Raw genomic sequence first — 12,822 nt, forward strand, 5'->3', positions numbered from 1 at the left:
AACAGATCAGAAACGCTCTTCAGGAGTCAGGTGTGGATTTGTCAATGACCACTGTCCGCAGAAGACTTCATGAACAGAAATACAGAGGCTACACTGCAAGATGCAAAACACTGGTTAGCCGCAAAAATAGGATGGCCAGGTTACAGTTTGCCAAGAAGTACTTCAAAGAGCAACCACAGTTCTGGAAAAAGGTCTTGTGGACAGATGAGACTAAGATTTGCTTACATCAGAGTGATGGCAAGAGTAAAGTATGGAAGAGAGAAGGAACTGCCCAAGATCCAAAGCATACCACCTCATCTGTGAAACACAGTGGTGGGGGTGTTATGGCCTGGGCATGTATGGCTGCTGAAGGTACTGGCTCACTTATCTTCATTGATGATACAACTGCTGATGGTAGTAGCATAATGAATTCTGAAGTGTATAGACACATCCTATCTGCTCAAGTTCAAACAAATGCCTCAAAACTCATTGGCCGACGGTTCATTCTACAGCAAGACAATGATCCCAAACATACTGCTATAGCAACAAAGGTGTTTTTCAAAGCTAAAAAATGGTCAATTCTTGAGTGGCCAATCACCCGATCTGAACCCAATTGAGCATGCCTTTTATATGCTGAAGAGAAAACTGAAGGGGACTAGTCCCCAAAATAAGCTAAAGATGGCTGCAATACAGGCCTGGCAGAGCATCACCGGAGAAGACACCCAGCAACTGGTGATGTCCATGAATCGCAGACTTCAAGCAGTCATTGCATGCAAAGGATATGCAACAAAATACTAAACATGACTACTTTCATTTACATGACATTGCTGTGTCCCAAACATTGTGGTGCCCTGAAATGGGGGAGGGGGGGGTCTCTGTAATTTCTACATGGTGAAACCAAACTGTATAAAAATGAACTTTATTAAAATCTGATAATGTGCATTTTAACCACATCTGATTTTTTTATGTTACAAATCTCAAATTGTGGCGTACGGAGGCAAATAAATAAATGATGGGTCTTTGTCCCAAACATTATGGAAATGTTTGTGACTTGATTGCATGAGACGAATGAATTTGTTAATCGAGTTCAGATTGGCCAGATCAGATTAGGGAATCTAAAATAAAAACAGTAAACGCCAGAAACACTGAGCAGCTCCGACCGCCTCTGTGGAAAGAGAAACAGTTAACGTTTCACGTCAAAGGACCATCTCTGATGAAGGATCTTCAAGTGGAAACATTAGCTGGTTCTCTCTGAGAGTGATTGTCCTTGGCATCAAGACATTTGGACAGATATATGGGTAGGAAGGGTTTAGAGGGTTATGGGCCAAATCCAGCAAATGGGACTCTCAGTATACCAACTTGGTTGGCATGGACAGTGTGGGCTGATGGGCCTGTTTCTGTGCTGTACCGCTCTGACTCCAGTAGTGAGTACACGATCCGGTGAAGAAATACCCATGTGCGTGCAGAGCATAACAGTGCAGAGAGATGGTCCAACCCTGTCTTTCCAGGTCAGCTAGGGGTGGAAATAAATGGTGGATAATGCGCCATGCCCAACCCATGAGCTAAAAATATATTCCAACAGGAAACCCTAAATCATATCGTAAAATGCAGTGTATAATTAGCTGCAAAGGATTCACACACCACATAAATAATTCTGCACGCCTGCACATATCAGATTTTAAATGGTGTAACTTACATATACACTGCAATGTCTATTGAGCTTTATGCAATGCTTGTGGTTGTTGGACGTCCATTATCCCAACCATAGGAGTTGCTCCGACTGAGTCCTGGGCCAACCATCTCCAACTGCTTCATCAGTGACCTCCATTCCATCAGAAGGTCAGGAGTAGAGATGTTCTCTGATTGTTCAATGCCATTGGCAACCCTTCAGCAAGTGAAGCAGCCCTTGCCTCGGAGCCGGATTTAGATGAAGAGAGGCCCGAGGCGATTCCACTTCTGACCCCTCCCAATCCCCCACCCTCACGACTAGAGGAAGATGGAAGAGTGTTTTAAATAATTTGAGTAAAGCCAAGGATGATGACGGGCGTTTAAAATTCCGCAATTCCTTCTCTGAAGGGCATAAAATGTTATTGTTAAATACCGTAGTGATTGAAAAAAAATGCATAAATGTTAAAATTATGAAGAACTTTTGCTACAACTGAACTTTGTAAACATTTTGTGGAATAAGCAGGAATTTTTAGGAAAATAAAATGCTCAGATTAGAATCTGAAAATAAAAAGTAAAATTAATCTTCAACAATTAGTAGAAAGGAAAACATGAAGAGGTGTTCTCTCAAAATGGGATCCACTTGAGTGAAGAATAAAACATTTTTTTTCTGTATAATAATTGGGGAAATATTTCTTAAAGAATTGTTCCTTATTGACAATTGTATTGCAAAATCTGCTTCCAAAAGCTGTTTTCAAAACGAGTATGCTTTTTCCTATTGTTAACAAAGATGCTACAAGTAAGCTTAGTTTTATTACTAACCTGACAGTGGCAGCCACAGCACTACACAGTAGGTTTCTAGCAATGATTATCAGCTCTACCCCTAGCATTGCTCCTTGCCAACTTCCTAGTTCTAATATCTTTTCACTTTCCTACTTACCCCTGAGTTTTGACTTTTGAAGCCTGCAAGTATCCAAAGATGTTCCCTGCACCCATCATCGCTGCTTACTGGAGCACGTGTGAAAGTTGGCCGGACCCCGGTGCCACAAGATTGACACCGATGTGCAGCCGAGCGTGACCAATGAGATAAGGGACTGGAAAGCTGCGCTTTTTTAAAATGTATTTATTGCCAGTGCTAGTGTCGAGTTATCGGCTTAAAACAGTATTATTCTGAAATGGAGGGCAAGGAAAATTAATGAAGGTTATTGTTTAGAAACTACATTGCGTTGTGGCAGCATATGTAAGAAAAGCCTATGACAATGTCAAAAATATTATACACCTTGACCGAAGGCCCCCTAGATTTTGGGGCCTTAGGCTTCTGCCTGCCAAGCGTCTAGGTAAATCCAGCACTGCCTTGCCTTGTACTGCACCTCAGTGTACTCGTGCATTTGGTAATAAACTCGATGTGACTGGGCCTATCTACAGCAAGACTGAGGCAATATTCAGGCATGGGCGGATGAGGGATGAGTAACATTCATGCACAACAGTGCCAGGCAGTAATAACCTCTGACAAAAGAGAGTGTAACCGAATATCCTTGCCGTTCAGTGACTTTAGACAAAGCGCGAAGACAGGTTCTTCGAATCCGCGCCAACCATTGATCACTAGCACTGTCCTACAAACTGGGGACAATTTACAATTTTACTGAAGCCAATTACCCTACAAACCTAGTAGGAAAGAACTGCAGATGCTGGTTTAAATCGTAGGTAGACACAAAATGCTGGAGTAACTCAGCAGGTCAGGCGCCATCTCCGGAGATAAGTTTTGGTGACGTTTTGGGTCGAGACCCTACCTCATCCAACCTATTTCATTGCAGATTTGCCCTTTTTTAAAAGAAAATCTACACTTTCTCTGTTCAAACAAAAAATTTTCACTGTTTCTCTAGTACACATGAGGATTAACCCAAAACCAATAGTATAAACAAAATCTCCCACCATTGGTCAGAAACTCAGCTGGGCCAGCCACATAGAATAAGAGGCCAGGTATCCACTGACACAACAAGGTCTTGCCACCACCTACAAGGCACAAGCCAGGCGTATGATGGAATACTCTCCACTTACCTGGATGAACGCAGGAGCAGCAAATTTCGAGTAGTCTGCGCGATTGGCAGGCACCCATAAACCACAATAGACATTTATTTCCTCCTATGGATGACAATAATAAACTAGTACCGATACCCTCTAGTCACATCGTCTAATATACGGACCCTTCACCCTTGCTGAGGCTCTGGAACTCTTTACCAAACTAAGGTGGAACACCTTCACCAGAAGGACTGCAGATGTTCAAGAGGGCAACTCACCCCCACCATCTCAAGGGTAGTCATGGATGGTCAGCAAATACTTGCCTTACCAATAATGCCCAGATCTTGAAAATGAAAGAATCTTTTAAAAAATCAACAGTTTGAATGCTAATTGAAATTGAAAAATAAATGACACACTGATTTGTTGGAAGCGCTGTCTCTCTGCGGCAGATTGCCAATACTGTCATTGAAATCACAAAGAGTTGTGGACACAGCCCAGTCCATCACACAAATCATTCCCCCTTCCACCCACCCACCTCACCCCATCTCACCGTCTACACCATGCTGCCTTGGGAAAGCAGCCAACATAATCAAGGACACCCAAGTTATTCCCACTTTTCTTTTCCGCAGCAAGCAGAAGATACAAAAGCCAGAAAGCACATACCACTAGAATGAGCAACAGTATCTTCCCCACTGTGATCAGACTACTAAGCAGTCCTTGCACAAGCTAGGCTGTCGCTGCTTCCAACCTGTCTTCCCGATCTTCCAACCTACCTCATTGTGGATCTTGTACTTTTTAAAATGTACACTTTTTGTAGCTGTAACACAATATTCTGCGCTGTTTCCTTTTTCTTTGCTCTACCTGTTGTACGTGTATGATTTAATGGTACTCTAGTGTGGTCTGATCCGCCTGGATAGCATGCAAAACAAAGTTTTTCACTGTATCCCAGTATAGGTGATGATAATAAACCAATGCTATCTTGCTAAATAAAACAAATTGCAGATGTTCAAAATAGGAAAGGGAAACAAAATGCTGTAAGTACTCAGCATCTGGGGAAAGAGGAATAGCTTCACGCAAAAGACCCTTCTTCAGAACACGATTGAGTGGAGTGCTTGTGTTGGAGTCTGTTGTTAGATGTGTGGACAATGTGCCTTGGCCCAGGAGCTGACTGGGTGTAATTAGAGGCTAGTTCTTGGGAATGTTAGCTGTGGAGGTCATGCGGACATTGGCTGGCTTACCCTGCCAGGGGATTTACATGGTGTAGGAATGTTCCACGCTGACGTAGGATGCTGACCACGCTACTTCCCAGCACTCTCAGCTACCCTGTACTTGCCAGTTCCCACTCGCAAGGCCGGGAGGTCACATTTCACCCCTGAAACATAAACATGCTGACGGCTGAAACTGCCTGCATGGTTTTAGTTTTACCTTTAAAGATACAGCATGGAAACAGACCCTTTCGGCCCACCGAGTCTGCGCCGATCAACAATAACCGACACTAGTTCTATTCGACACACCAGAGACAATTTACAGAAGCCAACTACAATTCCTTTGGAATGTGGGAGGAAAATGGAGCACCCCGGAGAAAACCCATGCTCACAGGAAGAACATGCAAACTCCACACAGACAGCATGTGTAGTCAGGAATGAACACGGGTCTCTGCCGTTGTGAGGGAGCAACTACTGGGCCTGGTTCTAAGGGAGTGTCATCGACCGAAGGAGAGAAACTGAGCTAGTATCATCTGTCAGAGGGTCAGTGCTGAGGTAGTGCTGCAATGGTAATGGGGGCACTACTGTGAGAGTTTATATTAGAAAATAGGTGCAGGAGGAGGCCATTCAGCCCTTCGAGCCATCATCGCCATTCAATGTGATCATGGCTGATCATCCACGTTCAGTACCCCGTTCCTGCCTTCTCCCCTTATCCCTTGATTCCGCTAGCCCTAAGAGCTCTAATTTTCTTTTGAATGCATCAAGCGAATTGATGCATTTATGGAATTCTCTGAGGCAGAGAATTCCACAAATTCACAATTCTCTCGGTGAAAAAGTTTTTCCTCATCTCAGTTCTAGAGGGCCTACCTCTTATTCTTAAGCTGTGGCCCCTGATTCTGGACTCCCCCAACATCTGGAACACATTTCCTGCATCTAGCTTGTCCAATCCCTTAATAATGTTATATGTTTCTATAAGATCCCCTCTCATCCTACTACATTCCAGTGAATACAAGCCCAGTCGTTCCATTCTTTCATCATATGACAGTCTCTCCATCCCGGGAATTAACCTTGTGAACCTACGCTGCACTCCCTCAATAGCAAGAATGTCCTTCGTCAAATCAGGAGACCAAAACTGCACACAATACTCCAGGTGTGGTCTCACCAGGGCCCTGTACAACTGCAGAAGGACCTCTTTGCTCAGATCCTCGAGTTATGAAGGCCAACGTGTCATTAACTTTCTCCACAGCCTGCTGTACCTGCATATTTACTTTCAGTGGCTGATGTACAAGGACACCCAGGTCTTGATGCACTTCCCCATTTCCTAATATAACCATATATAACCATATAACAATTACAGCACGGAAACAGGCCATCTCGCCCTTCTAGTCCGTGCCGAACACGTATTCTCCCCTAGTCCCATATACCTGCACTGAGACCATAACCCTCCATTCCCTTCCCGTCCATGTAACTATCCAATTTATTTTTAAATGATAAAAACGAACCTGCCTCCACCACCTTCACTGGAAGCTCATTCCACACAGCCACCACTCTCTGAGTAAAGAAGTTCCCCCTCATGTTACCCCTAAACTTCTGTCCCTTAATTCTCAAGTCATGTCCCCTTGTTTCAATCTTCCCTACTCTCAGTGGGAAAAGCTTATCCACGTCAACTCTGTCTATCCCTCTCATCATTTTAAAGACCTCTATCAAGTCCCCCCTTAACCTTCTGCGCTCCAAAGAATAAAGCCCTAACTTGTTCAACCTTTCTCTGTAACTTAGTTGCTGAAACCCAGGCAACATTCTAGTAAATCTCCTCTGTACTCTCTCTATTTTGTGACGTCCTTCCTATAATTAGGCGACCAAAATTGTACACCATACTCCAGAATTGGCCTCACCAATACCTTGTACAATTTTAACATTACATCCCAACTTCTATACTCAATACTCTGATTTATAAAGGCCAGCACACCAAAAGCTTCCTTTACCACCCTATCTACATGAGATTCCACTTTCAGGGAACTGTGCACAGTTATTCCCAGATCCCTCTGTTCACCTGCATTCTTCAATTCCCTACCATTTACCACTAATCTGACACCATTCAGATAATAATCTGCCTTGTTCTTGCCATTGACATATTGACATCGGGAAAGCACAGTGTCAGTGTAGCACTTCGACCCAACTCATCCATGCTGACCTTACATAGAACATACAACAGTACAGTGCAGGAACGGGCTCTTTGGCCCACAATATTTGTGGCAAATATGATGTCAATATGTTGTCTCATCTGCCTGTTCATGTCCCTCCATTCCCTACATATCCCTACACCTATCCAAAAGTCTCTCTAAATACCACCATTGAATCTTACCACCTCCACCACCACCCCTGACAGCATGTTCCAGGCACCCTCTGTGTAAAGACACTTGCTCCACATATCTCCCTTAAACTTTGCCCATCTCACCTCTAGTATTTGATATTTCTATTCTGGGGGGAAAAAAAGTTTCCTTATCTATGCTCCCTATCTTATTTATGCCTCTTCTAATTTTATATACTTCTATCAGGTCTCCCCTCAACCTCTGGCGTTCCAGAGAAAACACTCCAAGTCTGTCCAACCACTCCCTGCAACTAATACCCTTTAATCTCGGCATCATTTTGATAAACCTTCTCTGTATCCTTTCCAAAGCCTGCATATCCTTCCTATAATGGGATGGCCAGAACTGCATGCAATACAGCAAATGCAGCCTAACCAGAGTTTTATAAGGTTGTATCATAACCTCCCGACTGTTGAACCAGGGGCCACCTATGTTTAAGAATAAGGAGTAAGCCATTTAGAACGGAGACGAGGAAACACTTTTTCTCACAGAGAGTGGTGAGTCTGTGGAATTCTCTGCCTCAGAGGGCAGTGGAGGCAGTTTCTCTGGATGCTTTCAAGAGAGAGCTAGATAGGGCTCTTAAAAATAGCGGAGTCATGGGATATGGGGAGAAGGCAGGAACGGGGTACTGATTGGGGATGATCAGCCATGATCATATTGAATGGCGGTGCTGGCTCGAAAGGCCAAATGGCCTACTCCTGCACCAATTGTCTATTGACTCAATGCCACGACCGATGAAGGCAAGCATTCCATATGCCTTCTATAGCACTCTCTAATTGTGTTGCCACTTTCAGGTAGCTATAGACTTGGACCCCAAAATACACCTGTACGTCAATGATGTTAGAAATCTTGCCATGAATTGTATATTTTCCCCTTAACTTCAACCTCCCAAGTGCAGCATTGCACTTGCACGGATTAAACTCCATCTGCCATTTCTCATTGTTATTCTCTAGGGAGAAGGTTGAGGAGGCTGGAGAGTTAAGGTATGGGTACATCGATATTGTGTAACGCACTCTTGGCATCTTATCCTCTCACTTCAAATATACTTATAGAGGTGTGTAAGAAAGAACTGCAGATGCTGATTTAAACCGAAGAAAGACACAAAAAGCTGGAGTAACTCAGCGGGACGCAGCATCTCTGGAGAGAAGGAATACTTATAGAGGTGCAAGGATTCTCCTTAGTCCAACATGCAACAGTCATTTCATGGCCCCTTTATAAGATCCTAACCTTTCGTTTTTAGTTTGCACCGACCAGCGATGACATGGAACTGGTGTGTCCAGATGATCGACGGTAGGTGTGGACTCAGTGGCCCAAAGGGCCTATTTCCAGGCTGTTTCTCTAAACTAAACATCTGCAAAGGTGAAAGTGCGCGTTTTTTCAGGTTCTGGAAAACTGCTTGATGTTGTAAATGAAGGCCTGGAATTATATAATACTGCTGAAGGCAGTGGCTGTAGTGTGTACCAGCTACAGAAAGCACTGCAATTACTTGCCCAGGCTACTCCGTTTGCACCTCTCCCACGAGTAGGACCAGGGCACTGGTTCAATGGGAGCACCACCACTTGCTGGTTCCCCTTCAAACTGCACACCAGCCTGATTTGGGTGTATCTGTTGCCCGTCCTTCATAGTCATTCCCCGACCAACAGCAGTGTGAGAGCATCTTCCAAGGACTGCAGCTCATCAGAGGCGATTAACATGTACACTGGCCTTGATAATGTTGCCCAGATCCTGAATATAAACAACGAAAATTACTTTTTTAATGTTGGTATGATAGTGTATAGTCAGCTAAGAGGGGAGAATTTCTTCTTTGTTCTACTTTTAGTATCGTTTAGTTTAGAGATACACCGTGGAAAAGGGTCCATCGGCCTACCGAGTCCGCTCCGACCAGTGATCCCCATACACTAACACTGTTCTACACACAAGAATACATGACACACAATTACCCACTACTCACAATTTACAATTTTTACCAAAGCCAAATTAACCTACAAACCTATATGTCTTTGGAGTGTGGGAGGAAACTGGAGCACCCGGAGAAAACCCACGTGGTCATGGGGTGAATGTAAGGCAACAACTCTACTGCTGTGCCATCGTGCCACCCCATGTTGTGGGACATTGATAATTAACAACTGCATAGTCTCCTATACCAAATTAATAAACCACGATGTAATGGTAAATTGGACATTTGGTTCCATTTTGACTGTTGCAGAATTGAGTGCTAGGCGTCTGTGTATAATGTGCCACACTTCAAGAGAACCCCCCCCCCCCCCCTTTATGTCTTTATTAATGAAATGCCTCAATCTTCACTTTCACAGGAAAGTATGAATTCACAAATGATTTGGTTTGATTTGACTACTGCACAGCAATACTGAGAATCGATTGGCTTTTATTCAGTCCAAATTGAATTGCATAAGGAGCATTATGTGATTAGGTGTAAAGCAATATAGATGGAAGTGGGAAATATCAACTGAAAATGCTGGAATAACTCAGCTGGGGAGGCAACATGTCTTGAGGTTGGTTTAACTTTTCAGGTCAAAGAACCTGTATCAGAAACTGTTTCTATTTTTAATTGGATGGATAAATTTGTAAGACTTAATAGTGCGAAGAAGGGATCCAACCCAAATCATCGTCTGTCTATCCCTTCTACGGATGCTGCCTGACCTGTTGAGTTCCTCCAGCACTTTGTATATTTTTGCTTAAGATTCCAGCATCTGCAGTTCCTTGTGTCTTCTTTATAATGTTGAGTGTTGTTCGAATTAGCACCACCCCTGCCTACTGAATTCCCAATGTAGTGCCTAGTGCCGTAGTAAAAAGTTCATATAATTACAAAAGGGCATGTCTTCGCACTGATTCGTACTATGGAAAACGCAAATATTAACCATTTCTGTTAATATCTCTGCCTTCAACATATATTCACAACACAATGCAGACTGATGGACAGAACAAAAATTAATTGATATAAAAGATGAATTTTTTTATCCATCGATTGGTTTAGTTATTATTGATAGCTGGAAACTAAACTATCAGAGACCATTATGATTTATTTTGGATTGAAAGATACAGCTTGGAGACAGACCCTTCAATTCACTGAGTCCACGCCGACCATTGATCACCCGTTCAAACTAGTTCTATGTTATTCCCACTTTCATACCCACTCCATATACAATTTTGGGGACAATTTTACAGAGGGCTAATTAACCTACAAACAAACCTGCACAACTTTGGGATGTGGGGGAAACCCATGCGATCACAGGGAGAAGTAGCAAACTCCACACAGACAGCGCCTGAGGTCGGGATCAAACCCGGGTCTCTGGCGCTGTGAGGTGGAAACGATCATTTACCTGCACTGCTGCTGCTGCCACCTCCCGCTGTGCACAGATGAACTGTCTCCACTCCATTACAGCAGTGACCACACTGCAAATAAAAACTGCTTCATCAGGTGAAAGATTTGGGTTGTCATGCAATGCTAAAATACTTGTTAATAATGCAGGCAGTATTTTCTTTAGTAGTGGCCTTTCCTCGTATTGTGCTGTGTGATTTACTCTCAATCCCTCTCACCACCACTCTGCAGCTCTCTTGCATTAGGGTGCATATTAATAGTTCTGTTGCCATTTAAAATCATTTCAAAAGGAAATTGGACAGGCAGTTTGTGTGAAAATAATGTACAGAGCCATTGGGAAAGGCAGGGAAATGGGACTGCCTGAATTAGTCAACAAGTAACAGCATCAGTCAGTGGGCAACCCACCCACACCAATGGACACTGGTCTTTGAACAACACCCACTCCCCTGAGCATAGCTTCTGCTTTGGCGCTCGTATGCAAGTGGGCCATTATCTGCTCATCTTGAACTCAATGTCCCACTGTGTTGATTTGACATTTAAGGAGATGTTTGGGGCAAGTTTTTTCACTCGGGGTGGTTAGTGCCTGCGCTGCCAAGGGTGAGGGTGGAGGCAGATACGATGGTGGCATTTAAGAGGCTTTTGGATCGGCGCATGGAAATGGAGGGATAGGAATCACATACGGGAAGTGATTAGTTTAGCTTGACATCATGTTGGGCACAGACGTTGTGGGCTGAAGGGCCTGTTGCTGTGCTGTACATTCTACGATTCAGCCAAAATTTCTCCCTCATCCATTGCCCAAAGAGACAATTATTGGTTCATTGACTGATTGCTGTTTGTGGGAATCTGGGCGACTGCAAATTAGCAACCAATGTTTGTTTCTTTACGCGGGTGGCCACTCTTTGATTGTTGGTAAAGTGCATGCGGGTTGACGAGGGTGGGAGAGCGGAGGGCTTGCGGCTGTCTAACGGTGCTCTTTCCGCCGTGTGCAGGGTGATGCAGTGTAAGTACAAGCGGATCGGCTGCCCGTGGCAGGGACCCTTCCATGAGCTGACGGCTCACGAGGGGGAGTGTGGCCACCCCGCCAAGACCGGCAACGAGCTGATGGAGATCCTGGACGAGATGGACCAAAACCACAAGAAGGAGATGCAGCTCTACAATAGCATCTTCAACCTCCTCAGCTTTGAAAAGATAGGATACACAGGTAAGGTGAGCCTTGTTCTTCCGCCGCCCAGTCTGAGGCCCTAGGGCTTCACGAGGAGAGGTGCTGGACACCGGGAAGCTCACAGGATCCACCCCTAACCCGGGGTGAGGGTGAGAGGAGCGGGAGTGGAACAGGAGCAGGTTGGGGGTGGGGGGGGTAATCATGCCTCGTCCGCTGGTCAGTCGGGTTCCTCACTGTGGCAAAGCCCAGGAGATCAGGCTGCCTGCCCTTCAGTGCCCTCATTATGAGCAGCCTGCTGTACATTAAACGGCAGCCAAGGGCAAGTGTTCAGGGTTGCCGGTGGTGGGGAGAGATGTCCGGGTTAAAGCAAGGAAGGTGAGGCAAAAACGCAGTTGGCCCACGAGCCACACCCATTGGGACCCCGCCTCAAACCCACACGCCCGCCTAGCTGAGGTTCACCAATATTATTTCACACAAAGGGTGGTGAGCGTATGGAACAAGCTGTCGGAGGAGGTAGTCGAGACAGTTACTATCACAATGTTTAAGAAACATTTAGACAAGTACTTGGGTAAGATAGGTTTAGTGGGATATGGGTCAAACGCAGGCAGGTGGTCCTAGTGTAGATAGGGCATGTTGGTCGGCATGGGTAAGTTGGGCTGAAGGGCCTGTATCACGTTGTATGACTATTATTGTTACGTGTACAAGGTACAGTGAAAAGCTTTGTGATACATGCCATCCAATCAGATCGGATAAAACTACACATAGATACAAGCAAGTCACACTCCAGTACAATAGGTAGGGACAAAGGGGAAGGTACAGAGTGCAGAATTTAGTTCTCAGCATTGTAGCGCATCAGTTCCACACACAAAGTCCAATGTCTGCAATGGGGGGAAATATAAATAGATCATTGAGAAATGGTGCTATGTTTACATGTAGAAGAGATCCCAAGAGTAGAGCAACTGTTTTGGAGGACAGTAGATCCTCTCTGGGAAGAGCATGCAAAGAGCCGGCGCCATCTTTTCATGTACTTTGTACAAGAATATTGTGTTGCTGAATGTGATTCCCTGCTCTAGCTGATTTCGATATCTA

General features: G+C 44.5%; 1 protein-coding gene across 3 annotated transcripts in view; it reads left to right on the forward strand.

Annotated features, from left to right (window-relative positions):
- Positions 1 to 12,822, forward strand: part of zftraf1 (zinc finger TRAF-type containing 1) — a 122,080-nt gene that overhangs the window by 89,590 nt on the left and 19,668 nt on the right. For 2 of the 3 annotated variants that reach the window (XM_055665358.1, XM_055665352.1), the window contains exon 3: positions 11,561 to 11,772. In XM_055665358.1, coding sequence (XP_055521333.1) covers positions 11,561 to 11,772 — 212 coding nt within the window. Of the gene's footprint in view, positions 1 to 11,560; positions 11,778 to 12,822 lie in introns of all 3 variants that reach the window. The other variant, XM_055665365.1, reaches the window with a different exon arrangement.

Source organism: Leucoraja erinacea, chromosome 2, assembly GCF_028641065.1.
Source record: "Leucoraja erinacea ecotype New England chromosome 2, Leri_hhj_1, whole genome shotgun sequence".
NCBI classification, from domain to species: domain Eukaryota; kingdom Metazoa; phylum Chordata; class Chondrichthyes; order Rajiformes; family Rajidae; genus Leucoraja; species Leucoraja erinaceus.